Here is a 25808-nt window from a genome sequence, read left to right as displayed (position 1 = left end):
TTGATGATTTTTATTATGTGTGCAGAGTGAGATGGGCAATGAGACCCCAACTGTGCTGGAGAACAGGGATCTGTCCCAGTCCTTCCTGCTCACCATCAACCTGAAGGAAGGACGAAACCTGGTCATCAGAGACCGCTGTGGTAAGAACATCCTCCTTAAAAACTACTGCACCAGCATTTACATTATAGGACCTTATCATTTTTACTTTCTAATGCATTATTACTGGCATGGGTCTTGTGGCGCCCTTGTACAAAACCAGTCTCCTTCCTCAATGCTCCCCCATTCTTTCCACCTGCAGATCTTTTGATATAAACCACTGCAAAACCAGTTTATCAACACAATCAGAGGCAGAAACACATAGGACTCCTGAACAATAACTACATATCACAGAAAAAATCACAGAAAATTTCCAAATAAATAGGTCTTAAAAAGTTTTTTTCCTTACAAAATAACAAAGAACTTACAGAGCCCTTAAGGGACATGAAAAAAAAACATTAAGGGAGAAAAATTTTTTTTATAAGGGACATGAAAAAAAAAAAAATAAAAAATTGGGTGGAAAAAAATATTTTAAACAGGTTGCAAGATCTCGCAAAAGTAGATTGAAATCAGACCATATGTACGGTGATTGAGGTTTTTTGTAAATGTGATGGTCCTCTGCTGAGTTATTATGGCGGAAAGGACAAATCTGTGAATATCTTTATTACTTTACTGAAGTTTGAAATTGTCCCAAAATTTAAAGAAATTCAACCCAAGCTTAATCTCAGGCATGCTTTTCGTCTCAGAGAAAGGCATTTGAAGGCATTTTGAATGAAAGGGGACTCTTGTTGTAACACTCGGATCTGGTGGACCTGGTCGAATTCATCAGCAACCAGTTGTAATCCTCTGGACAGCTGCACGGGTACAGATGAGTGAGTGCCAAATGTTATGTAGGCATTAAGCCATTTGACCTTCCTTATAAAGCCAACAATGCCCCCATTGATATGCATCCCATATGGCTTCAGTTTATCGTATGAATCCAAGTGCCAGATGAAGTGAGCTCCTGTTGCAAAGTAGTTCCATCTACTTAGATGGCTGGCTTGTCTTAATGAATGCCATCCTGGATCCATCTCTTTCAAACCCATTTGTACGTTTTCTTTACTTACATGTAATACTAGCTCTCTGCATTTGGCACACACCCATCTTTACCGTGCAGCTGTCTGGTAGATTACAACTGGTTGCTGATGAATTCGACCAGGTACGCCAGATCCAAGTAAGTTTTACAACGAAAGAGTCCCCTTTCACCCAAAATGCCTTCAAATGCCTTTCTCTGAGACGAAAAGCATGCCTGCGACTAAACACGGATTGAATTTCTTTAAATTTTAGGCCAATTTCAAAGTAAAATTCAATTAATCTCCCCCACAGATGTTCGCCCTCTATTGTTTTGGTTGGTTTGACCCGGAAGTAGTTACTGCTACATCGTTTAAATCTACTTTTGCGAGATCTCGCAAACTGTTTAAAAAAAATTCTCCCATTTTTTATTTTTTTCTCCTGTGTCCCTTAATGGGCTCCATAAGAACTAAAGCACGACATGTAAAATACTCAAAATATACAGTACTATGAAAAAATATTTTCCACCTTCCTGTTTTCTCTTTTTTGCACATTTGTCACATTCAAATGATTTAGATCATAAAAAATAGACAAAGATAAGATGAACTCATCATTTAAAGGGGACATATTGTGCAAAAATCACTTTTTCAGGCTTTTCTAACAAAAATATGTGCCCCTGGCCTGTCCACAATCCCCCCCAAATACCAGAAAAATCCATTTCCTTCCACCCTCTCTTTCTCCACCTTTCAGAAAATGTGTGCTGGAACAAGCCATTCTCAGATTTTACCCTCATGATGTCACATGGGGAGTAAGCATCTGCCCCCAGGTTTGGTTAGCTCTCCCCGCTTGGAAGAAAGTTCCACGCTCCTCTTCTGATCCTCTCAGCTACCAGCTGAGATGCTGGATAGCTCAGTGGGTTACCCTGCTGACTTTTGTCTGGGAGATTGATGGTTCAAATCCTTAAATTTGGATAAAAGTGTATGTAACATTGTAACATCAGGAGTGCTGCATCCATTTGCTGAGAGAGGTATGGTCAGGGGCGGGGCCAGACAGCTCATTCTGTGTCACAGACACAGAAACTGCTCGTTCTCAGAATGGCTGAAACAGAGGAGTTTTTAGACATGCAAAAATCCTAATGCAATAATCCACAGAAACTTGGAAAATCTTCAACAGCTACTGTTTTGGAGAATAAACACTGGTATTTTTAAGGGAACTTGATGATTACTCACACTGGTTGTTGGTTTACTGATCTGTTTGCTCTTATCTGATATGACATATAAGGCTGCATCAAACTATTTACTGCTACAATATTCAGTGAAATCATAATTTTTCTTTGCGCAGATGGTTGTAGCAAAAACAGAATACAGCTGTGGCCAGAAGTTTTGAGAATGACACAAATATTAATTTTTACAAAGTCTGCTGCCTCCGTTTTTATGATGGTAATCTGCATATACTCCAGAATGTTATGAAGAGGGATCACATGAATTGCAATTAATTGCAAAGCCCTGAACTTAATCCCAAGAAAAATATTTCCACTACATTTCAGCTCTGCAACAAAAGGACGAGTTGACATCGTGTCAGTGATTGTCTCATTAACACAAGAGAGTTTTGAGGAGGACAAGGCTGCAGATCTCTCTGTCATGCTGACTGAGTTAGAATAACAGACTGGAAGCTTTAAAAGGAGGCTGGTGCTTGACATCATTGTTCTTCCTCTGTTAGCCATGGTTGCCTGCAAGGAAACAAGTGCAGCTGTCGTTGCTTTGCACAAAAAGGGCTTCTTGGGCTGCTTTGAGATTGCACTTAAATCTACTATGTATCAGATCATCAAAAACAAAAAGGAGAGAGGTTCAGTTGTTGTTAAGACGGCTCCAGGGTGCCAAAGAAAGTCCAACAAGCACCAGGACTGTGTCCTAAAGTTGATTCAGCTGCGGGATCAGGGCAACACCAGTGCAGAGCTTGCTCAGGAATGGCAGCAGGCAGGTGTGGGTGCATCTGCATGCACATTGAGGTAATGGCTTTTGGAGGGTCGCAAAAGGTACAGGGATTGGACTGCTGGGGACTGGAGTAATTTCTTTTATGAATCCCCTTCCCAATTGTTTTGAGCATCTAGAAAAAAAATCTTGTCTGGAGAAGTAAAGATGAGTGCTACCATCAGTCCTTTGTCATAGTAAAGTACCTGAGACCATTCATGTGTGGGGTTGCCTTCTCAGCAGTTACAATTTTGTCGACTAAAACTATGACTAAAAATGTTTGTCAACAGCCTTTTTTTCATGATGAAAAACTAGTCTAAGACTAGTCAAAGACAGATCTGTGATGACTAAAACTGACAAAAAGTAAGTTAAGTTTTTGTCAAGATGACTAAAACTAGACTAAAATCTAAATAAATCTTTGTTGGACATTAAAAATTTATATTTCTCCACTGTGGGTCTGTCAAAAAAAAAAAAAAACATCAAAATTTTGGGTCCATGGCCAGGAAACTCACCAGACCCTAATCCCATTGAGAACCTTTGGTCAATCCTCAAGAGGTGGGAAGCCAAACAAAAACCCACAAATTCTGACAAACTCCAAGCTTTGATTGAAGAATCAATGGGCAGCCATCAGTCAGGATGTCGCCCAGGAGTTGATTGCTAGCATGCCAGGGTGAATTGCAGAGGTCTTGAAAAAGAAGGGTCAACACTGCAAATATAAACTCTTTGCATTAACTTAATGTATAGTCAGTAAAAGCGTTTTGCACTCATGAAGTGCTTGTAATTACACTTCAGTAAACTTCAGAACATCTGACAAGATCTAAAGCAGTGAGGCAGCAGACTTTGTGAAAGTCACTGTTTGTGCCATTCTCAAAACTCTTGGCGAAAGCTGTACTCTTATTGTTGTTTGTAAAGTTTGTCTTACATTCCTGCCGGGTATAATGCATGCTTTAACTGCTAGCCACCTTTGTCATCATTATTATCTTAATGTGTTTTTCTCACCATGTGTATAAATGCTACTGTTGCTGTTCTAAGCTGCTCCTTCTTCTGCTCACTTAACTGTTAATAAAACTCATTCATCATTTAATAATGGCATTTATCACTCATGAACTATCACTGATAACTAAAGTGTTATCAGATCTCAACTTTGCTCATGTTAACTTAGTCTCAACTAAAAATCCTATTTGTGCTAGGAAGATTGTCTAAACTTGCTAAAAAAAGGTCTTGTATTTATCCGTACTGTGTTTTGCTTGCACTGTCCTCGCTGTGTGTGTTTAGCCTTGGCTAGTCAATGACATCCAGGAGTGTCTATGTTTTTATTGCATGCTTTGTTAATGATTCCAGGGACATTAAGATGGCTGAGTATCAGGTTCACTCCTGTAGTGTAAAACAGCCAGGGCAGGATTCCTCACAGCGTATTAAAACCTGTCTGGACCACACCCAGCATTCATAACAGCAAGCCTTTCACTCCAACTATTCACTCTTATGATGACTCTCTTGCTCTCGTGTGGCTGCATATTTACACAAAAAGGCTCTGTGCAATGATAATGCACCAAATGAAAGGGAAGGATCAGGTGGCAGCAGAATTAAGCTCTCTTATTGTTGAGGTCATCAGGGTTTTTTTTCTAAAACAGTGCATAAACAAGCTTTTTCCTGTTTGATCAGCTATGTGCATTACATAATGTATATGTGCTTTACAGTAACAATAGAGAAGACAAATATGAAGCAGAGATGTGGATCTGCCAAAGGGAGAACTTTTTGATGAGCTGTGAGGAAACATTAAGAATACGTAGTTTAGTTTGTACATTAACAAATGTTTGAAAATAGACAAATATAGTAATGAGGCAACAAATGGCAAGTTTATTGATAGAGCACATTTCTGCAACAAGGTAAAGGGAAAAAGGAGACTTTGTAATAGATTATGAAAGAGAATATGAGAATTATCAAGAGCAAGACATTATAAAGTCAAACCAAGGGTGCTAAAGTAGCCCAGTGGGTAGAGCAGGCGCCCATATTCAGAGGACTTTGCTGCATGTCTCACTCCCCATGTTTCCTGTCTCTCTTCAGCTGTCAGCAACCCTACTAAAACCCCTCCTAAAAAGAGGGGATGTTGTTAAAAAACACCAAAGAAGTGGGTGTGAGGCTTTGCAGAACCTCCAAACCCCATATTTAGTTAACATGATCAAAAAGACAATAAATCAAATGCTTTAACTGAGAAATTTTGATTTTGTTAAAATCAATGTTAATTTTGAGTTATTTGCCAGAAACATCTTTTTAGAATTGGATCAAAAGAAGGAAAAAGTTTCGCAATACTAAAGAAAACATTTGGATAGGAACTGAGGACAAGTGGAAACAGATGATTTATGTGTTTGGCCAAGTCTATCCAAAGTAAAGTTTGGGAGAGGTTCACACTCTCCATGAAAGGCTGAGCTTCCAAATTGGTATGTATTTCAGAGAAAAGGAGTCGACCTGCCTGCAGTCCCAACTTGTTGCATACTCATCATGAGAATAAAATAGCATAAAATACAACAGGAGACCAGGCCTGAACTTTTGAAATCCTACAGCAAGCACAAAATGTTTGACGATGCTTTGTTAAGATCAGCACTGTAAAGTGCTGGTAAAACAAAAGATGATGATGTAGAGCTGAAACACACCCAGCTTGTCCCAGCTGTTTCAAATGTGGGTTCTTCATCAAATTTAAAAGGGTACATCATTCACAAAAAAAGAAAAGTTCTCAGTTCAACATTTGATATGTTATCTATGTAATTTTCATGTAAATATGCAGTTTAAATGTTTTGAACTGAGTCTGTTTTTATTAACATTTGATATTGTTCCCCACAGAACACCATTCCCTTTTTAGGAAAAGATCTTTTAGAAGGTGATTGAATGTAAGAGTGTTTTCTGTCTTGTCTGGCCTCTTATTTGTTTAGTATGAGAAGCTCATGACACATTTAATGAAAGTATTCCTTCACTTCTTTAAAGTTTGTTCTGTTGGAGATTGATGCTACAGTTGTTTAAATTCATTTTCTCCTCATAAATCTACACTCATTACCGCATGATGACAAAGTGAAAAAAAAAAAAACAGTTTTTTCAAATGTATTAAAAAAATGAAAAAACTTAAATATCACAATGGCATAAGTATTAGCTGACAATGCAGATCAGATCAAAAACCAAACCATGAGGTCAAAGGGACTGTCTGCAGAGCTCAGAGACAGGATTGTTGACAGGAACAGATCTGGAGAGGGCAGAAAAAATTCTGTTGCACTTAAGTTTCCCAGTAGGCCAGTGGCCTCCATCTTTCTTAAGTGAAAGAAGCTTGGCACCACAAGGACTCTCCCAAGAGCTGGTTGACCGGCCAAACTGAGCAATCAGGTGGCCAAACCTATGTCCGCTCTGACTGAGCTCCAGAGGTCCTGTGTGGAGAAGGGGCAAAGTTCCAGAAGAACAACCATCATTGCAGCCCTCCATGGATCTGTGCTTTATGGCAGACTGGATAGATGGAAGCAACCTGAGCTAAATTTACAGTGTCACTTATGTCAGTGTGATATGAATCAGCCTTCACTCATCTCATCTGCTGATTGTTTTTTAATTTACTCATTTGTTTACTGATTTATGTAGTTATGGTTTTATTTTACCCCTTAAAATGTTTTATTTACTTTAAGTATGAATGACCTTTAAGTGAGTTTCTGTTTTTTTTTTCTATGAAATACTATATACCTATAGCTTTTTGCTGATGATGACTTACGTTTATTATGTAATAAATGGTGAGTGTAAAGCTCGTATTGGTACAACAAAACCCCAGAGAAGCAGAATTTGTTCTAAATGGACGTTGATGCACACAGTGAGTTGGGAGTCTGCTGCCCTCTGCTGGTTAAGTCAAAGAAGATTAATAACTGGACCGGACCTACATAAGGTTGACAGCCTTTGTAATGTTTGACCCCATGTGTTTAAAAATGAGACGTCTCTTACTTACATGACCCAAGGAGTCCAGTAGCAAAGTCTGGAAATATTTTGGGTCATATTTCTACCAAAAGCTGCCACAAGTGAGAAATCAGTTTCACAAGTTAAAAAATGTCCATTGTTTTTCAAGGCCTTTTGGGGTTTCCATAAAAATGCAAGAGTTATGTTGATGTTTCTTTAAAAAGCCAGCAGTGGAGACAACAGAGGAGTTTGTTTAAAGTTCTGGGAAATTTAAAAGAAGTTACCCAACATTGGGTACCTAAGACTTCTACTTCTACTTTTTGCTTTTGTGCTATCCAAACAGGAAATATTGTTCAATTTTTACCAGTACCTTATAAAAGTTTAAAGTTCTTGGTCGTGACCACCCTGTAGCTACAAAATGAAATTAAATGTTTTATAGCACTTCCATTTAACTTAAAGAAACTCTTTTTGTGTTACACCAGGAACAGTCTTCTTAATTTAATTTCGGATTTGTGAATAATAAACAGTATTAAGATGCCAATAAACTTTCACAAAAGCTGGCTGTCACTTTCACAGGGCAAGCTTAGTTTTGATTGGCCTCTGTTTCAGGAAATTGTGGTCCGATCGGTTGAAGAGGATAGAAACCAAAACCACATCCTCAGTACAGACTCATGAGAGTTGACATTATGAGCTCACAGGTCCTGTCTTTTACAGGAAACTAGAAAGCTTCAGTGAACTACTTTTGAAATAAGAGACAGGGGCTTCACTGGTAAATTAAGACACAGTCATGGGGAAAAATTCAGACCTGCGAAAGACAGAAGTGGTCTTCTCATTTATTCAGAGTAGAATAGGAAAACTAGATGAGAAAATATTAGATTGATTATTTTAGCATGCAAAGGAAGAAGTTTTCCTTTGACTTGTATGTGCAAATATGTGCCTTTAAAAACATTTCAACAATTAAACACAAGTAAAAGAACAAAACAGAAACAATAGAGCAATGGCAGAGAAGGGCAAAAAAAACCACACATAGTGTGGTAGATATCAATCCATAATAATAATATTTAACATTGAAATGTTAAAGGGATGCTCAGTTGAAAGGTAGAAGACTGACACTGTAAAACTGTATTGTGTAATGTTGTTTATCATTTTTTAGGAACCAGTGACCCGTATGTGAAGTTTAAACTGGACGGAAAAACCTTCTACAAAAGCAAAGTGGTTTATAAAGATCTGAACCCCACATGGAATGAGACCTTCTCCTTACCTGTGAAAGACTTGAACCAGAAACTGTACATCAAGGTAACTTTCTCTTAACTTTTATGAGTTAAATTCACTATAAAGTACAGCCTCACTTCCAGAAAAGCTGGGCTGCCACATAACAGATGTTGAAACTGAGACATTTTACCATTTCATGGTCAGCATAAGACTGGTAAACTAAGTGAAACTGCTGGCAGAGCATTGTGCAGCTAATCTGGTTAATTGACAACAGGTCAGTGACATTATTGGGTATGAAAGGAGCATTTAAGAGAGGTGGAGACCCTCAGAGGTAAAGATGAGCAGAGGTTCACCAATATCTAAAAAAAAAACTGCATCTAAAAGTTGTCGAAAAATTTTCAGAAAAATGTTCCTTAAATGTGAAATTATGAAGACTTTGAATGTCCCATCATCTACAGTCCATAATATCATCAAAAGATTGAAAGAATCTGGAGAAATCTCTGAGCAGGGGACAAGGTGGAAGGTCAATATTGGATGCTGGGGCTCTCGGGGCCCTCAGGCAGCACTGCATTAAAAACAGGCATGATTCTGTCTGGAAATCACTTCATGGGCTCATGAACTTTTCTAGAAATCCTTGTCTGTACACAGTGACATGCCATTCACAAATGTGAGTTAAAGCTGTATCATGCAAAGATGAAGCCTTCTATACACCGTGTTCCACATTATTATGCAAATGATATTTTTCTCTGATTTTCCTAAATATTAATGCAAATGACAGTCAGAATATTTTTCAAGTCATCAGCCGTTAGAGCATAATTCAAATGTTTTTGAACAAACTTCATAATGACAAAAAAATTTTTTTTTAAAATAAAAACCTCAAAATGCACTGTTCCACATTATTAAGCACAACAGCTTTTTAAAACATTTTATAGGTTGTAAAGAACTGAAAATGGTCATTTGTAGAAATTGCAGCATCAGGGGGTCATATTTACTGAAATCAAAGCTATTTCAATAAAAAACATCTTAACAGGACAAGTTTCATGTTAACATAGGAGCCTTTCTTTGATATCACCTTCACTATTCTTGCATCCATTGAACTTGTGAGTTTTTGGAGAGTTTCTGCTAGAATTTTTTTTTTTGCAGGATGTCAGAATATTCTCCTAGAGCTGCTGTTTTGATGTGAACTGCCTCCCACCCTCATAGATCTTTAGCTTGACGATGCTCCAAAGGTTCTCAGTAGGGTTGAGATCAGGGGAGGATGAGGGGCCACACCATGAGTTTCTCTCCTTTTATACCCATAGCAGCCAATGACACAGAGGGATTCTTTGCAGCATGAGATGGAGCATTGTTATGCTTGAAGAAAATTTTGCTACAGAAGGCATGATTCTCTTTTTGTACCATGGAAGAAAGTGGTCAGTCAGAAACTCTATATACTTTGCCGAGGTCATTTTCACACCTTTAGGGACCTTAAAGGGGCCTATCAGCTCTCTCTTCATGATTCCAGCCCAAACATGACTCCGCCCCCTCCTTGTTGACGTCCCGGCCTCACTGGGACATGGTGGCCATCCACCAACCATCCACTACTCCTCCATCTGGACCATCCAGGGTTGCACGGCACTCATCAGTCAACAAGACTGTTTGAAAATGAGTCTTCATGTATTTCTGGGCCCACTGCAACCATTTCTGCTTGTGAGCATTGGTTAGGGTGGCTGAATAGTAGGTTTATACACGACTGCAAACCTCTGGAGGATCCTACACCTTGAGGTTGGTGGGACTCCAGAGGCACCAGCAGCCTCAAATACTTGTTTGCTGCTTTGTAATGGCATTTTAGCATCTGCTCTCTTAATCTGATGTATTTGCCCGTCAGAAACCTTCCTCATTATGTCTTTATCTGCACAAACCCGTCTGTGCTCTGGATCGGCCACAAATTTCTTCACAGTACGATAACCATGCTTAATTTTTCCTGAAATATCGAATGTTTTCATTCCTTGTCCAAGGCATTGCACTATTTGACACTTTTCAGCAGCAGAGAGATCCTTGTTCTTTCCCATATTGCTGAAACCTGTGGCCTGCTTAATAATGTGGAACATGTGGAAAAGTGCATTTTGAGGTTTTTATTTTTAAAAGAATAATAGTTATCATTATGAAGTTTGTTCAAAAACATTTGAATTATACTCTAACTGTTGATGACTTGAAAAATATTATGACTGTCATTTGCATTGATATTTAGAAAATCAGAGAAAAACGTCGTTTGCATAATAATGTGGAACGCGGTGTATGTGAACAGGATGCACAATTGGCACATTCTCTGAGACAGAGCTCATTTCAAAAGGACTGAGGCAAAATGGAAAACTGTTCTGTGGTCAGATGAATCAAAATTTGAAATTCTTTTTGGAATACCATGAATGCCATATCCTACAGACTAAAACCAGAGGAACCATCCAGTGCACATTTAACAAGCCTGCATCTCTGATGGTATGGGGTTGCATTAATGCCCATGGCGTGGGCAGCTTACACATTTGGAATGATACTGCCGATGCTGAAAAGTATACTGATGTCTTAGAACATCATATCCTTCCATCTTAAAGACCTTGAATACTTCAGCAAGACGATGCTGAACCACATACCACATCCATCATAAAAGCATGGCTTCACTTTAGAAGAGTCTGGGTGCTGAACTGGCCTACCTGCAGACCTTTCACCAAGAATGGTATGGATTGCAGGAATGGGACAACATTCCTTTCCCAAAACTGGTCTCCTCACCTCCCACTGTTGTTAAAAGAAGGGAGGATGCTACACAATGGTAAATATGGCCCTGTCCCTACTCTTTTGCTGTCGTGAAATCTAAAAGGAGCTAATATTTTTTCATGAAATGGTAAAATTTTTCATTTTCAACATCTGATATGTTTATTTTACTCTATTGTGAATGAAACATGGGTTTATGGATTTTAAAATCCCTGTGGTTGATTGTTGTTACTGTTGTAGTAAGTCTTATGATGATGGTTTCTCAGTTTTGATGACTTCCTGGTTGCTGAGTTTATCACCCTGCACTGTGAGAAAAACCGTTATGGCACCTAAACCTCAGAGGCATGCTATGAGGCGTGATCAGTCATCACATGAATGGCATATTTCAGTCTGCTTGTGCTCCATTGACTCTCCACCTCAATTCGACCTGTCAGACTGAAACCTTTAATTGTTCCTGTTGTGTATTTTTAGTCTGTCTGTGATGAACATAATCTAGATTCTTCACACAGAGGTGCTATGAGTTTAACAGATGCTCACTGTTGCGGTATGTCGTGTGTTAACAGTCTGTTGGTATTTGACAGGTGTACGACCGTGACCTGACAACTGATGACTTCATGGGCTCCACCAGTGTCTTCCTGAGCGATCTGGAGATTGACAAGTGAGTTTCTCAGCGAGCGTTAGCTCTCAACTCTTAGTGAGTGTGGTTTGGGTTGGAAGCAGCAGGAGTGAACCCAACTGTAGCTAAAAACTGATCCTGGACTGTAGAGGTCAACACTCAAGACATGTAAACATCTCCTAGTAGAGCATTAAATAGCAGGGGTTTAGAGGGAATTTAAATGAGTCAGAGTCTGATCTTAATCAGTAAACTTGTCAGTGCTTTGATGACATAGTAGGGCTGAGTATTTCCCACAGTCTCTTGATAAAGTAAAACTCACTATATAAATACATTTATAATACAGAGGCCACACTATGAGACATACAACAAAGGTCTTTGATAGTAAAGTTTACCTGCACAGATTTTATTACAGCTGCTGATCTTGATTAATTCTGTTGTATAACAGAAAAGGCATATTTTTAAGGATCCTATAACTTTAAAAAACAAAACAGGTGATATCCTGTAGATATCCATCTACACATCTATTTTCAACTATGCTAATCCCTTTAGGATCAGGGGGCTGGAGTTTATCCCAGCTCAAATTAAAATTTTCTGATTAGAAATAGTAATGGTTTCATAAACATTGTTTTTTCTTACTTGTTATCATATTTTCATGTGTTTCATGTAATACAATAATAGTCTGGTTTCATTTGACGGTAAGTCCACTTATATTTGCAAAAATGTGTTTTTGCTTCACATCTGCATGGAACGGCACCAGAGCTTCTGCAATGAAATGACAAGTAGGGATTAAACAACGCTACTCACTCAATATGTGGAGTCTTCCTTATCACTGATGCTGTAGGGCTAACGTTTTTATATATATTACTGTACGAATATCTTTTTTTTTTTAAGATGAAGAGAGTTAGAAAGTGTGCAGAAAATAAGTTTATTTTTTATTGGTTTACAAATCTTGAAAATGTCAAATGTTAATATAATGATTTCATTTGGTTTCAGTCTCACCTCTGATCACTCCTCATCCTTTGACTTCTTTTCAACGCTGTCCTACATTGTCCTACTGTCATTATCTTCTTCTACTTTATCCTCATTTATGTCATAGGTGCCACCCTTAGACATTATAAAATAGTGATGAGTGAGTCAGATTGGCAAGGGCATCTAAGCACGCTTGTTTTTTCAAAACGCCAATATCATGGCAATAATATTGCATACATTTTGTCCGGTTTACTTTTTGTTCTAGATTATAGTTAAAGCACTGTAAAGAAGCCTTTGAATTATTTTACTTCCAAACTTTTTTCCACTGCAAGTCATTTTACCTCATCAGACATTTGTGAGTTTCTGCAAGAAAACTAATGTAGGGCAATAAATCACGTTTGAATTTTGATTGTATTTTCTCATGAATCAGGCTTCCCATGATCATAGAAACAAGACCATCAACATTAAATAAGTACTATGTCCCATGTAGTGTTTTTTCCAGATTTTCTTCTATTATAAATCCACCTTATTCCTGAGGGGGTTTTTCCAATTACTTACAAAAAGTAACTCAGCACCAATAGCAGCTGTTTCGGAATGAATAAATCTTAAATTATGGAAAGACTAATTCCTTTTTTAAAATCAGGAATCCAGCTAAATTCTGTGGTAGGCTGAAAGTTTTAAGTTATATTTTCTGTAACATCTTGTTTCTATTGTCGTGGTACTAATAACTAAACTAACTTGAATGTGTCTCTAACTACAGTGTTAAAACAAGCTGTTAACTGACTGAATGCGTCAGAGATGTGTGCCCTTTAATATTTATTTATTTGTTTTTTTTTTTGAAGGAATATGAGATTTACCGACTGAAGAGATAAACAAGTGACTCATGGATATTAATATAATTCACACATTTAAAGAGTTGGGGTGAAATAAGAATTTCAGAAAACCCACAAACTAAAGAGACACAAGCTACAGCTCTGACTGGGCTCTACATCTTATTTGAAGTATAAAAGCTCATGTTCCAACTCCTTTTACAACTCTTATTACACTCATCCCTGTTAATATGCAAAAACCATTATGAAGCAAATAAAGTTAGCTCAATTTATGCACGTTATCAGGGGCGGAGGAAGGTGAAGGTATAATAGAATTATTCCATTTGAGGTGTAACAGGTGATGTTTACATATTTTAGGATCCACATCTCATTACTATGCAAAGTCCTGCTCTGACAGAAAGGACCAGAAGTTGCACCCACATTTATGCAAAGTGTCATGGGGGTTTGGAATAAGGTGGATAAATTATTATTTTAGATATTTGTATTTACTCTCAGATATTCATTTATTGCTTGTCTTGTTGTAAAATAAGTGAGTAATTAAAGTTTTTAATCATGATTGTCTCAATCTTAATATTAATCCAGATTATCATGATCATGATTTTTCCACATTTATGAAGCTCAGCGTTAGTTCATGCAGGACACGGTTGTCAAACGCCCAGCCGTGATCAGCTGACAGCCAACAGATCCTAATTATCACCTCCCAGCTCCTACAGCCAATCACAGCTCTTTCTCTCAACACAGCAGTGTATTTAAAAATGATGTACTTTTTCAATAAGCCCTGCTTGCATTAATGCTGATGCACCATGCTGCTGCCACTGCTAGCAAAGCTTAACCTCCTCCACCCCAGCCTCCTCCTTTATAGCATAAAGCTTGTAGCACCCTCATATTCAGATTCCTGCTACTATGGATTCATTGCTTACTGCATGCCGCTTGGCTAACCCAGTGAGCATCTTTTTGAGCAGAGCATGTTCCACCAAGTAAAACTATAGATCCATTTTGCAATAAAATGGTAAAATGTATGATGAAAGTGTTTCTGACTGAAATCAGCTCAACCATAAACTGATAAATCTAAATCTGATAAACCTTTACCTTTGAACAGTAAAGTTTTGCAGTGGCTATGTGGGAAAAAAACATTTTAGTGTTTGTTCAAAATTTGGTTCTGTGCCCTTATTCAGTGATCCTAAAAGTTAGAGACTCTTTGTCAAGATTGAACTATTGTCATGTTCAATGGCCATTTCACAAGACAACTCAAGCCTGCAATCACTTTAAAGTGTCCCTTGGCAAAGGTGTGGACCTCCAGTTTGCTCCTGTTTCTGTGGCATGTGAATGTGTGTGAATGGGACCCGTTTATACTGATGAAAATTCGACGTATCAGCATTTGCCATCAATGTGTGAACAGTTGAAGGTGATCTGAGGTGTAAGAAGAGCTTTGAATAGTTAGATGACCAGAAATTAGCTGAAGTCCTTCTCAGTAAAAACGAGTAATTTCATAATCCACATTATGAAGCAGCTGCACCAGTGCATGTAGTCCATTCATAAAACACTTCTGCTTTGTTTCCTCTCACATGCTGAAATTTTCTTTATAACTGAAGCTTTAATTCTCCTTTTTCAGGGTCCACGAGCTGGATTTGCCCCTAGATGACCCAAACAGCCTGGAGGACGACATGGGCTCCGTGCTGGTGGACTTGAGCCTGTCACGCAGGGACAGAGACAGCAAAAGAGGCCATGTGTGGCAACCTCCCATATATATTTACTGCATGTTATCTAGCAGTAGGGATACTTGTGCTGCATCGTATTTATCACTCATCACTGTTTGTTTTACACATTGTTTTGTCCGTGTCTGACAACTAACCCCAGTATTGTTTTGTTTTGCACCTAACATGCATGCTCCTGCTGGCAGTGGTGGCCTCAAAAACAGAAAAGAAGCATTAGGGTAAGGCACGGTGGAGGGAGCACTGGACAGACATTTAGAAAACAATTTTTTATCAAGGTTTTTAAGTTGATCTGATTCATTTGTTTTCCATGCACAAGAGGGCAGCAAATCCCCACATTTAATGAAACAGGAAAAGAGGATTAGAACTACAGATTAGAGAGAAGTCTTTAACTATATACAAATTGATTTGTTCACCTGCTACACAAAGCTGCTGAATTTTGTGACAGTATTTGCCTTGCAAACTAAAAAAGTGTTAGATTACATAATTTTTTTATGTCAACAAATCCTGTTTAAAAACCAACAATAGCATTGAATTAGGATATTTGATTATTATCAAATCAAAGTCTGGTTTTGCATATTCCTTTCTGCCATAGGCCGCTGTTGGGTTAAAACTATAAACAATAAGATCATGGACTTTAAGTCCAATTTTCAATCTGTGTTTTTTGTTGCTGTGCTCAGAGGTTCACAAATGAAAGAATTTAACTTTTAGAACATTCAAAAAAAAAATTAAGGAGGAGTGCCACTTATGATGGCAGCTATGTCAACAACAAACTTGACTGATTCGTCTCTAAGGAACAGTCTATCATTTTAGAGCTGCTGCTAAGGCCAGGACATGATTAATTTACATTGTTTTCATGTTTCTGTCCTTGAAAAAATAAAGAATATCAAGTACATGAAGCTGATTAGTTGCTAAAAGGTTCAGTCGTGCCACCATAATGCAAAGTCAGCTAACGAATATCAGTACTCCATTAAGAAGAATGAACTAAAGCTTTGTTGAAACGACAGAAACTGAAAGAAAATGACTTCATTGCAAGAACTGATGCTGATTAAGAAAAAAGTTGGAAGTCTTTTTTCTTTTTAAGAGACCACCAAGATCGTTTTCCACACCGCCTGCACTTTTTCTTCCGCAAATAAAATGCGTAAATGCTGATATTTTAATCAGAAGTTGGGAGGAAAGATTGACCATGAAACACAAAGTGTTTAATGTTTTCAAACACAAATTTTTAGCTTATAGAACCAAATAAATCCATACTTTGCAGTGGTCCAATATTCCCAGAGGTCTATCATATAATGCCCTAAACTAAAGTTATGTTTTAAGATTGAAAAGCTTTTTACAGTGGGTTCAGAAAGTATTCAAACTTTTTTCACTTTTTTCAGTTTTGTAATGTCACAGTCTGATGCTACAGTCGAAAAAATTCATTTTTATCCTCATCACTCTACACTCAGTACCCCATCAAAACAAAGTGAAAACAGATTTTTTTTTGCAAATTGATTAAAAACAAAAAACTGAAATATCACATTAAGTATTCAGACCTTTTAAAAAAACACTTGAAATTTAGCTCAGGTTCCTCCTATTTCTCTCGACCTTTGCTTAGGTGTTTCTTCACCTTGATTGAGTCCACCTGTGGTAAATTAAACTGATTAGACATGATTTGGAAAGGCACACACCTCTCTATAGAAGGCCTTACAGCTGACAATAATATCAGAGCAGAAACCAAGCCATGAGGTCTGAGGAACAGCCTGCAGAGCTCAGAGACAGGAATGTTGACAGGCACAGATCAAATGGTCTGAATACTAAGGTCAATATGATATTTCAAAATTTTTTTTTTCTTAATGAATTTGCATTTTTTTCTAATTCTGTTTTCACTTTATCTCATTGGTTATTGAGTGTAGATTAATGAGAATAAAAAAAAAATTCCCCAACTTCCTTTCAGGCTGCATCATTACAAAATTAGAAAAAGTGAAGGGTGTCTGAATACTTAATGAATGCACTGTATATTCATATACAGTCAACTGGCATAGTAAAATCAACCCCAAATTTATTCTCTCCAGCTCAGTTTGGGCTCACTGGGAGGTTTTTCATCTTCAATCAGTATCAATGTCATCTGTAAAAATCCCACGATAGTCAGGCTCTTAAACTTACACACAAAGTCAGCCATAGCAGTATTTCTGTAAAATTTGCTTATATTAGAAACCATAGCCTTTTTCACACTCCTAACCATTTCTGGACAGGCTGCCCCTCAAATCCTCCTGAACTGCTTGTTGACATGTGAAACTCACTTCAGGAGACTTTTACTGTCCTACTGATGGAGTGATAATGACATAGACATGACAACACAGAAATGTTGGCTGAAGAAAGAGAATCCAGCACTATAATGGCAGTTTTAGCTTCAAAGGGATGTTTTTGTATCTCTGAAGTTGAGTTGTATGAAGTTCTTGCCAAAGGAGTGGCTTTAGCTTACGATGATTTCAGTGGGCATTACCTCTTCAGACAGGGCGCGCTTGGGGAAGCTAAGCTATACAGCACTACAGACAGGTACAGTTACTCTGCGTCAGAGAGTTTAAGGAAAAATTGGGCCAAAAGCAGTGTTTGCTCAATTTTACTCTGAAACCAAATTTTTGAAGTGTTTCATTTTTCACCAAGAAGGCATTTGTGTTTGGCACTATTTTATTTATTTTTCTGCAGAAGGTCAGTTAAACAACAGTGTTCAGTGAGACAGGAACTCTGCATGGGGAGTGGTGCAGGCTGCAGGCATCAGAAATGTCCTGAAGGTGTTTTGACAGCTGACCCGCTGATAGGATATGCTGGGGCGGAAGCCACATAACTGATAACAAAAGCTTGCACTGGCAAACACAGAGGCTTTCTGGGTGCAAAATAAAACACTTCAAAAACATTGTTTTTAGGCCCATAATCATATTGAATTTGCTAAATTACACGGGGAAACTGCACTCATCAGTAGCCCTGTATAGCCTAGCTTCATTGTCATTCTTAAAGAAACGATGCACACTGAAATCTCTAAAGCTTTACTTTTGCCAAGTACCTTGTACAGCTTAACTTTAGAAATACTGAAACATGTCTGGAATATCAGTGCTACGTGGATTTTTTTTATAGTGAGAGTATCAAAGAATGTGGAAAATAACATACTGGAGAGCAGTAAAGAGAATGAAACATCTTTGTGCTGTGCAGAAAAATTGCACCAGACTCACCTATTGTGTGATGCAAACATCACACATCTCATTCCCTTGTGCTAATAGTAAATTTTACTTAATACTTCTCATGCAAATTGACTTAGGGGCTGTCAGCAAAGGTTTCTGGTGTAGTCTGGGTGAATAAATATGGCTATTTGTGCACACATATGACGCTCACCTTGAAAAGTTGATTGAGCATCCCTGAAAACATCACATGAGCTACGAATCATAGCAAGCGAAACTATCAAAGGTCTTTCTTATTGATTTATTTAGCTTTTTAAATACAGATGTTTAATATTTCTCTTTTTCAAAGGCTTCACTGTTAACCTTGAACTAGCAATGGCTTTTTTTTTTTTTATTTAGAGGATATATTTTACTGTAAGACAAGCTCAATGTGCTGTACATCAACTGTTAAAACAGGAATACAAGGATAAAAGTCTAAACTACAGCCATGAATGAGTTACAGGAATCAAATCAATAAAACGTTAATCCAGTAAATTTTGGACTCAGCACACAGCATACATAAAGAAACTCAAATAAAAACCTAGAAAAGCAAAAGTGCACGTACACCAACTATAATATCTATCACATCTGCGCTCATGCATGGAGTGACAATAGATAGGTTTTGAGTTTAGCTGTTTAAGAAGAGACAGCTGTGTAGGACCTTAAAGAAAATGAACAATAAAAAAACATTTAAAAATAGCTGTAACCATGAATCGAGTCTGGTCGTTGTGTTCCTCACCCACAGAGCAGCTGCTGGATGCATGCTTTGTTTTTGTTCTCATCCCATCTGTACACCATCTCCTCTGTGTTGCACGAGTGTGTGAATGTGAGCAGGGCTCAAACCAGCACATCTTCACTTATTTCTGGGACCAGTCCAAAAACTTCTAACCAACTCTGCATGCTGATAGATTCAGTTGGAGCCATGAGCCATGACATGATTCTGTCTTTAGCAGTTTGTTTGTGCTACTGCACAGATGGACGTAATAAAGTGACCACTGAGTGCATGTTTCCCTGCTCCTTCAGACACTCTGCCTTACTGTGCATTCAGTTACACTCAATGTTCTGCCTTTGCATGTGGGAGAACATGCTCAGACATGACTACATAGTCAGCTTGATCTGCATTAATTGAATCTGGGTTAAATTTATCTCCCCACAGAGCCGTGCCTTCATGTAAGCTCAGCTAATTATGTTAGAATATGGCTCCCTGTTATTGTATAGAGACAAGGAATAGGCTCTGCATTGTAGCGATGTCAGGCTTTAGCTAATCTTTAAGTGAAATTAGGGAACAATTTTATGCTCTTTTACTGCAGAAGAGAGATAGTGCTATCTCTTATTCTCCCTGATGGTACAAAACTCTGACGTAGAGCATCTTTGCATCTGATTTAAGCTGTTAATGGTGTTTAAGTGACCTTTTCAAAGTAGAGTCCCCTCTATTTAACACATCGGTTTGCATTTTTTCTTGAATATTGCAAGACAATTAAATTTATTTGTAAAAGGAATTTTTTGTATAAAGATTTTTATTTGTATTATGAATGGATCTCTGTTCCTTTTCTCCCCCCTCTCTCCTCTTTGTTTGATGTCCCTCTCCTGCAGTCGGGCGGCTCATCTCAGAGCTTTCGGCTGTCAGAGACGCTGAGGAAGAGTCAGCTCTGGACGTCTGTGGTGTCAGTGACTCTGGTCGAGGGTCAGGAGCTGCCGCTGGACACGCTGGGGGGTCAACTCTTTGTTCGTTTCAGACTGGGAGAGCAGAGATACAAAAGCAAGGTACTGGCTGGAGGACTGGACCTATTCAACTCCTCCTTCTCCTCTTCTCCCCTCCTCCTCTTCTTTGAATTTTCCGTATTATTCTTCCCACCTCCTAGTCACCCCCTAATCCCTTTCCTCTGATTCTTTCCCTTTATTACTCAATCATATACACATTTATTTATTCACTTTTTCCATTATTATTTTCATTAGCCCTTCCATGAGTACTGAACGATGCATATCTGCAGTTTTCATTGCAAAACTGATGTAATTTATGTATTTATTTTTACTTTGATATGTAAAGCAGTCCAGTAAAGTACAGATTTCACATACAAGTATGTGTTCCAGGAGTTAAATAACATGTTAGATGATCAGTTTTTAGTTTCATTTCAACCAACTCATTACAAATGTTACATCATTGACAGCAGGTCTAGAACAGTGGTTCTCAACTGGTCAAGCATCAGGACCTACCACTACACCTTTATCAGGAGTCACTACCCAAATTTTTTTTTTTTTATTATTAAATTGCTTCAGTATATCTAAAAAACATGCATAGATACATAAATCATGCATGCATACATTTTATTTTTTCTCCATTTTCCTTGGACAGCATGCAATTTTGTAAATTTGTGAGGAATTACATTATCTTGAAAAAAAACAGCATTATTATTCCAAGAAAATCAGATAAATAACTCAAAATCATGAGAAAATGAGTTTGGAGACTGAAATGTGTTCTTTATCAAAGGAAAAGAAAGTAAAATAAAAGGATGGATCTGTGTTGACTTATGGCTTCCATACTTTATAGACTTTTCTGCACTATTTTTTTTCCGGGCACTTTTTCGAGACCAACTGCTAAGAGTTTCACAACCCACTTTTGGGTCCTGGCCCACCACTTGAGAACCACTGGTCTAGATGATCTACAGAATCATGATTACACTAATATCAATCAGTCTTTGTTTGTAGAGTGCCAAGTCATAACTGAAGTGGCCTATTATTATAGACTAGAGCTGTCGCGATATACCGATTTTGATGATAATCGTGGTATTAAAAAATAAAATTTCAATATCATGTTAAAAATGTGCATATGATAATGTCGTGTAAATGATTCAGTGCCACTTCAACAGTTTGTTTCTACATCCGCCCCTGTTTTCTTCCACCCTGCTTCGTCTCCCTTCCCCCTTCCTCCTCACACACAAACACTGACCCTCCTCAATGACACAGCAGCTGCAGTACCTCCTTAGACAGGTATTTTGAGTGTAATTCATCTACCAAAAGAGAGAACACAACATAAATAAAGTTAAAGATCAATTTGATTAATTGTCCCATTATTATTTAATTTCTTTTACTGAAATCGTGATAATACCGTTATCGTGACATTTTTTGCCCATGATAATTGTGAAGTGAAAATCTGATATCGTGACAGCCCTATTATAGATCAGTGTTATCATCAGTTTTATAATAAAGAATTTATCCTATTATAATAAAGACCTCCGTTCATCACCATGACTACAGCACCAGCAGTATTTAGTGCCATTACAGTGGTGAAAATAACGTTCTCTAACGAAGGGCAGGAATGTTGAGCAGACCAGACTCATATTGGCATAACAAGACTTCAACTATGTGTGATATTAGCAGGGACAGCAAAGTAAACTATTAGTGAAAGAAAATAAATGTAAAGGGGAGAAAAAAGGAAAACAGGAAAAAAATCTCAAGCAGACAACAGCTCTTGTTCTAATTTAATATCTACTGGATCAAATTAAAATTAGACCTAATGGTTAATTTCTATTACTTTTCTTGAGCTTTACAATCATCTGTAATATTTAACAGGACACATACCTGTCACAACACATACAACATGTATGTTTAGAAAAAAAAGTGTCTCAGTTCATAACCAATGCTAGTGAGAAAGATGCAGAAAAAGAGAAGAGGGAGTAGTTGTGTTTCTAAAATTGCCTAATTTGGTAGAATTTCCCCTTTTGTTTTCTCTTAACATTTGTATTTTCTCTGGTTTCAAATGCAACATTTGATTGATCTAAATCTGAAACTGCAGTCAGTTGAGTCTTGGACAGGCAGGCAGATGATACCATGTTTATATTGACATTTACATTTGCGTTTTTATCACCTCAAAAATATTTCAAAGATTCCGTCATTTTTAACTTTTAAAGATACAGAGACAGTTTTACATGCTGTCATTTCTTCAAGGCTTGATTATTGCAACAGCAGTTCTTAACCACAAATCCCTGGGCAGGCTACAGATGGTGCATAACTCTGCTGCCAAGATTTTAACCAGAACTAAGAAGTACAAGCACATTACACCTGTTACAGCATCTTTACATTGGCTGCCAGTACATTTTAGGATAAATTTTAAGATTTTGTTGACCACTTTAAAGTGTCTCTGTCCCAGTTACTTCACCAACCTCCCATCTCCCTGTCCTCCTGCACACACACTGAGATCCTCAGGCAAAGATCTTTATTTTTACCAGAAGTTCGGCTGAAAGCTAAGGGGGGGCATAGCATCTTCCGTCAAGGCTCTGGAACAACCTACCTGAGGAAACCACGGTGGCTGACACTCTTCTTTCCTCTAAGTCATTTTAAAAACAGATTTTTACTGGAGGGCTTTTTCCTGACTTTATGTAGGGGGTTGAATATAATGTTCTATAAAGAAGTATCTGCTTTTAATCAGGTTTTATGCATCAAGCTGGTGCATAAACAACATTGAATATGCAGTTTTTAAATTTGATATGTTGTGTGTCTATCATGTTCTGTAAAGCACACAAAGAGGTAGTGAATACAAAAATTCTAATGAAAACGGTAAAAGAATAGATATGAGTTATAATAAAATTGGGGGTATTCACAACTGGTATACAAAGGAGTGACCTTTACAGGGCATTTTGAGACATTGCTGCCGTATGTAACCAGTTAAAGTGACTAGATTAGGTCTCCTTTATACCTATATGATGTAAGGTCTAAGATCAGTTTCAGACCGGGTACATGAGATCTTGCTAATAACACGGCTTGTTTTCAATTTGGCTCGCATGTTATTCAGGACTTTCAGACTTCCTATGAATGCCGCATCTTCCAGACATGATGCCTCCCACATACAGAGAATCGGAAGTATAGAAGTCTTTCCTATTTTTTTCTGTGTTCATCTTTTGGCTTAAACAGACTGGAATATTATAAATAGAAAGCCAGTTTGACCTTGTTTTAGAATATGTTTGTCACAATGGTAAAGTATGTTTGCAGTGTCTGTAGATGAAGGCAATTATCTGAAATGGGCCAGTCTAATAAAGTTGTTAATAACAGCTACTGGTGAAGCGTTCTGCTTCGACATCGATAAAACGTGTCACAGGCAAAAGAAACAAGTTATTTCCCATTTGTACGTTCATAGTAAGAGCCCAGTCTAGCATGTCTGTGGAGAAATTCACATGTTCAGAATGCTTTATTTCCTGAACATTCCTCATCTCATTTCAGTGATACAATGTCACCTCTAGGGAGATTTACCAATTTATTACTCCTGAAGAAAGACAGGAGGAGGAAGAGACAAAGCCAACAAGCAGCACACATGCGCCTGGTATCAAAGCTGTGACAGTGCGGGTTGGAGCAAACACACTCATGCAGCAAAACATGCACCCAGTCCGAAACAGGCACAAGTCTGTGCAAAGTTGTTGGTATGGCCTATAAATGATGCTCAGTAATTTAATAGACTCCTGCAACTTCAAAAGACTTGAAAAACAAGTGCAAGCCTCCAGCATTCTGCATATTGCATATTTTCATGTGATTATTCATTTCAATAAAGACTCCCCCTCTGATCTTCCTGAACTGACTAACACATGCAACTCACTGTGGGAGACTTTGGGGGTGGGGGCTAGAGGAGGCAAGGCATAATATAAAGTGGACGACAAAGAAATGGCAGGTGACGCAACATTTGGTCTTTATCTTCTTGTCACTGCTATGTGTAAACTCTGGTCTTATTCTGATTGATGTAATTTTTATCACCTCCTCAGATGCATTTGCTGTCAATTTTCCCTAGGGGCTGGCAGGAAACATTGATATTGGAGTGAAGGTTAACTAAACTCAGTCATTTATTTAAAAAAAACATGGGTGCTCAGTATTCTATACCCATTTATCAGTAATTTAAAACTGCCTTGGAATTTTAGAAGTCAACATTATGAAATACATGCTTCTGCAAAAGTAAATGTTGTATGACCCTAAATTCATGAAAGCTGGGTGTTTCTCACACTGCAGAACTAAGTAAACACACCACATATTTAATTTCTCTCGTATGTTTTCCATCGCTGATTTTGTGTCAATGGGTGACCTAAAATTAATGAATGAGTTCAAAATAAGATAAGTGGATTTTTGGTATGAGACAGGAAATGCCTGAGCCGTAAATCCGGCTCATCCTGGCAGCTGCATGACGTCTGGCAGTGATGATGCTCATTTTTGTGCACTGCTGGCTCTGTGGCTGCTGTCACTGATGATTATCCTGTTATTCTGCAGCATCATCCATTACACATCAAAGCTGCAGCACATGCTAATGAGCTACACTGCCACTGCGTCCATTGTCTTTGCATAAACTCAGGCTGCCAGCAGAGATGGTTAATAATTGTCCTGTCTTAATGGAAAATTCTGCTTCTTGTCTGACACAGAATTGATCGGTAAAGCACAGAAAGCAGATCATAATTGTAAGGTACCAGGATAATAAGAGTTTCTGTGTTTTTTGACAGTGTTATTTTATTTTGAAATGCTTTTATCAGCTGACAGAGTACATGCAAATAAATATTTGTTATTTGGTTGTAATATTTTATGGGTCTTTTTTCCTTATTTAGACTCAGGGCAGAGTGTCCAACCCTCAGTGGAGAGAGAGGTTCACATTTAACCAGTTCATGGATGGTTCAGACATCCTGGAGGTGGAGCTCTGGTGCAAGGAGGGACGGAGGACTGAGGAGTGCTGGGGATCGTAAGCATGCGTGGCTTTGTACCTCTGTTATTGTGCATGAGTTTGGCTATGACCATGCTTGTCTATGTGCCATTTGTTTTTTGTTTCAGAAAAAAGTTTCCGTAAGTACCTAAGAGGCACCATGAGTCTTCTACAGCCACATCTACTATAAATTAAAGTAGGGATGAACAGGGTATGAATTGCAGGGGGGATGGTGGGGATTTCCCCCACTTCTGCTTCTGATTCCCTCCCTCTGATGATTGTTTTATCCCTGCCTCTGCTCAGACTGACTGCATCCAACTCTTAAACAGCGGTGGTCTAATGTCAGCATTTGCTGTGCCACTGAAACGTTTATGACACACGGCCAAAACTTGTGCTCATACAACAGTCCCATAGTTGTGCATGGCCCGAGTTCTCCAGAGTTCTCAGGACACTCGGATTTGTGATGTCATATCAGTCTTAATGATCTGCTGTGTCTTCAGAAGACAGTATAGATCTCTGTTGAGTTCAAATATCCCTAATTAAAGTGGTTATAACTGTTTCCTTCCCTTTTCATCCATTTCCTGCGCTCAGAGTGACATCAGTGCTTACCCCTCTATTCTGTGTAATTGTCAGGGTCCTAATCTAAAGGCCTCTGTATTTATGTTTATGTGCAGGTGTGAAATCAACCTGTCCAAGGTTCCTTATGATCAAAGGCAGCTGTTCACACATACTCTGGACAACGGGAGAGGACGCCTGATCTTCCTGCTCACGCTGAACACGTGCAGCGGCATCTCCATCTCCGATCTCTGCTCCGCTCCGCTCAGTGAGCCTCGTGAGCTACAGAACCAGCTCGACACCTACGTCAGTACCTGCACTACTGTAGTTATTATAG

At 38.3% G+C, this 25808-nt stretch overlaps 1 protein-coding gene across 5 annotated transcripts in view; it reads left to right on the top strand.

Annotated features, from left to right (window-relative positions):
* Window positions 1-25808, top strand: part of LOC121507593 (multiple C2 and transmembrane domain-containing protein 2-like) — a 99085-nt gene that overhangs the window by 34224 nt on the left and 39053 nt on the right. For 4 of the 5 annotated variants that reach the window (XM_041784022.1, XM_041784021.1, XM_041784024.1 and 1 more), the window contains 8 exons: window positions 26-140; window positions 8128-8270; window positions 11513-11589; window positions 14959-15073; window positions 15247-15279; window positions 19846-20016; window positions 24825-24955; window positions 25591-25777. In XM_041784022.1, the coding sequence (XP_041639956.1) occupies window positions 26-140; window positions 8128-8270; window positions 11513-11589; window positions 14959-15073; window positions 15247-15279; window positions 19846-20016; window positions 24825-24955; window positions 25591-25777 (972 nt within the window). The remainder of the gene's footprint in view (window positions 1-25; window positions 141-8127; window positions 8271-11512; window positions 11590-14958; window positions 15074-15246; window positions 15280-19845; window positions 20017-24824; window positions 24956-25590; window positions 25778-25808) is intronic. The other variant, XM_041784023.1, reaches the window with a different exon arrangement.

Source organism: Cheilinus undulatus, linkage group 1, assembly GCF_018320785.1.
Source record: "Cheilinus undulatus linkage group 1, ASM1832078v1, whole genome shotgun sequence".
Classification (NCBI taxonomy): domain Eukaryota; kingdom Metazoa; phylum Chordata; class Actinopteri; order Labriformes; family Labridae; genus Cheilinus; species Cheilinus undulatus.
Note: the sequence above shows the minus strand (reverse complement) of the source record. Positions and strands in the feature narration are given on the sequence as shown.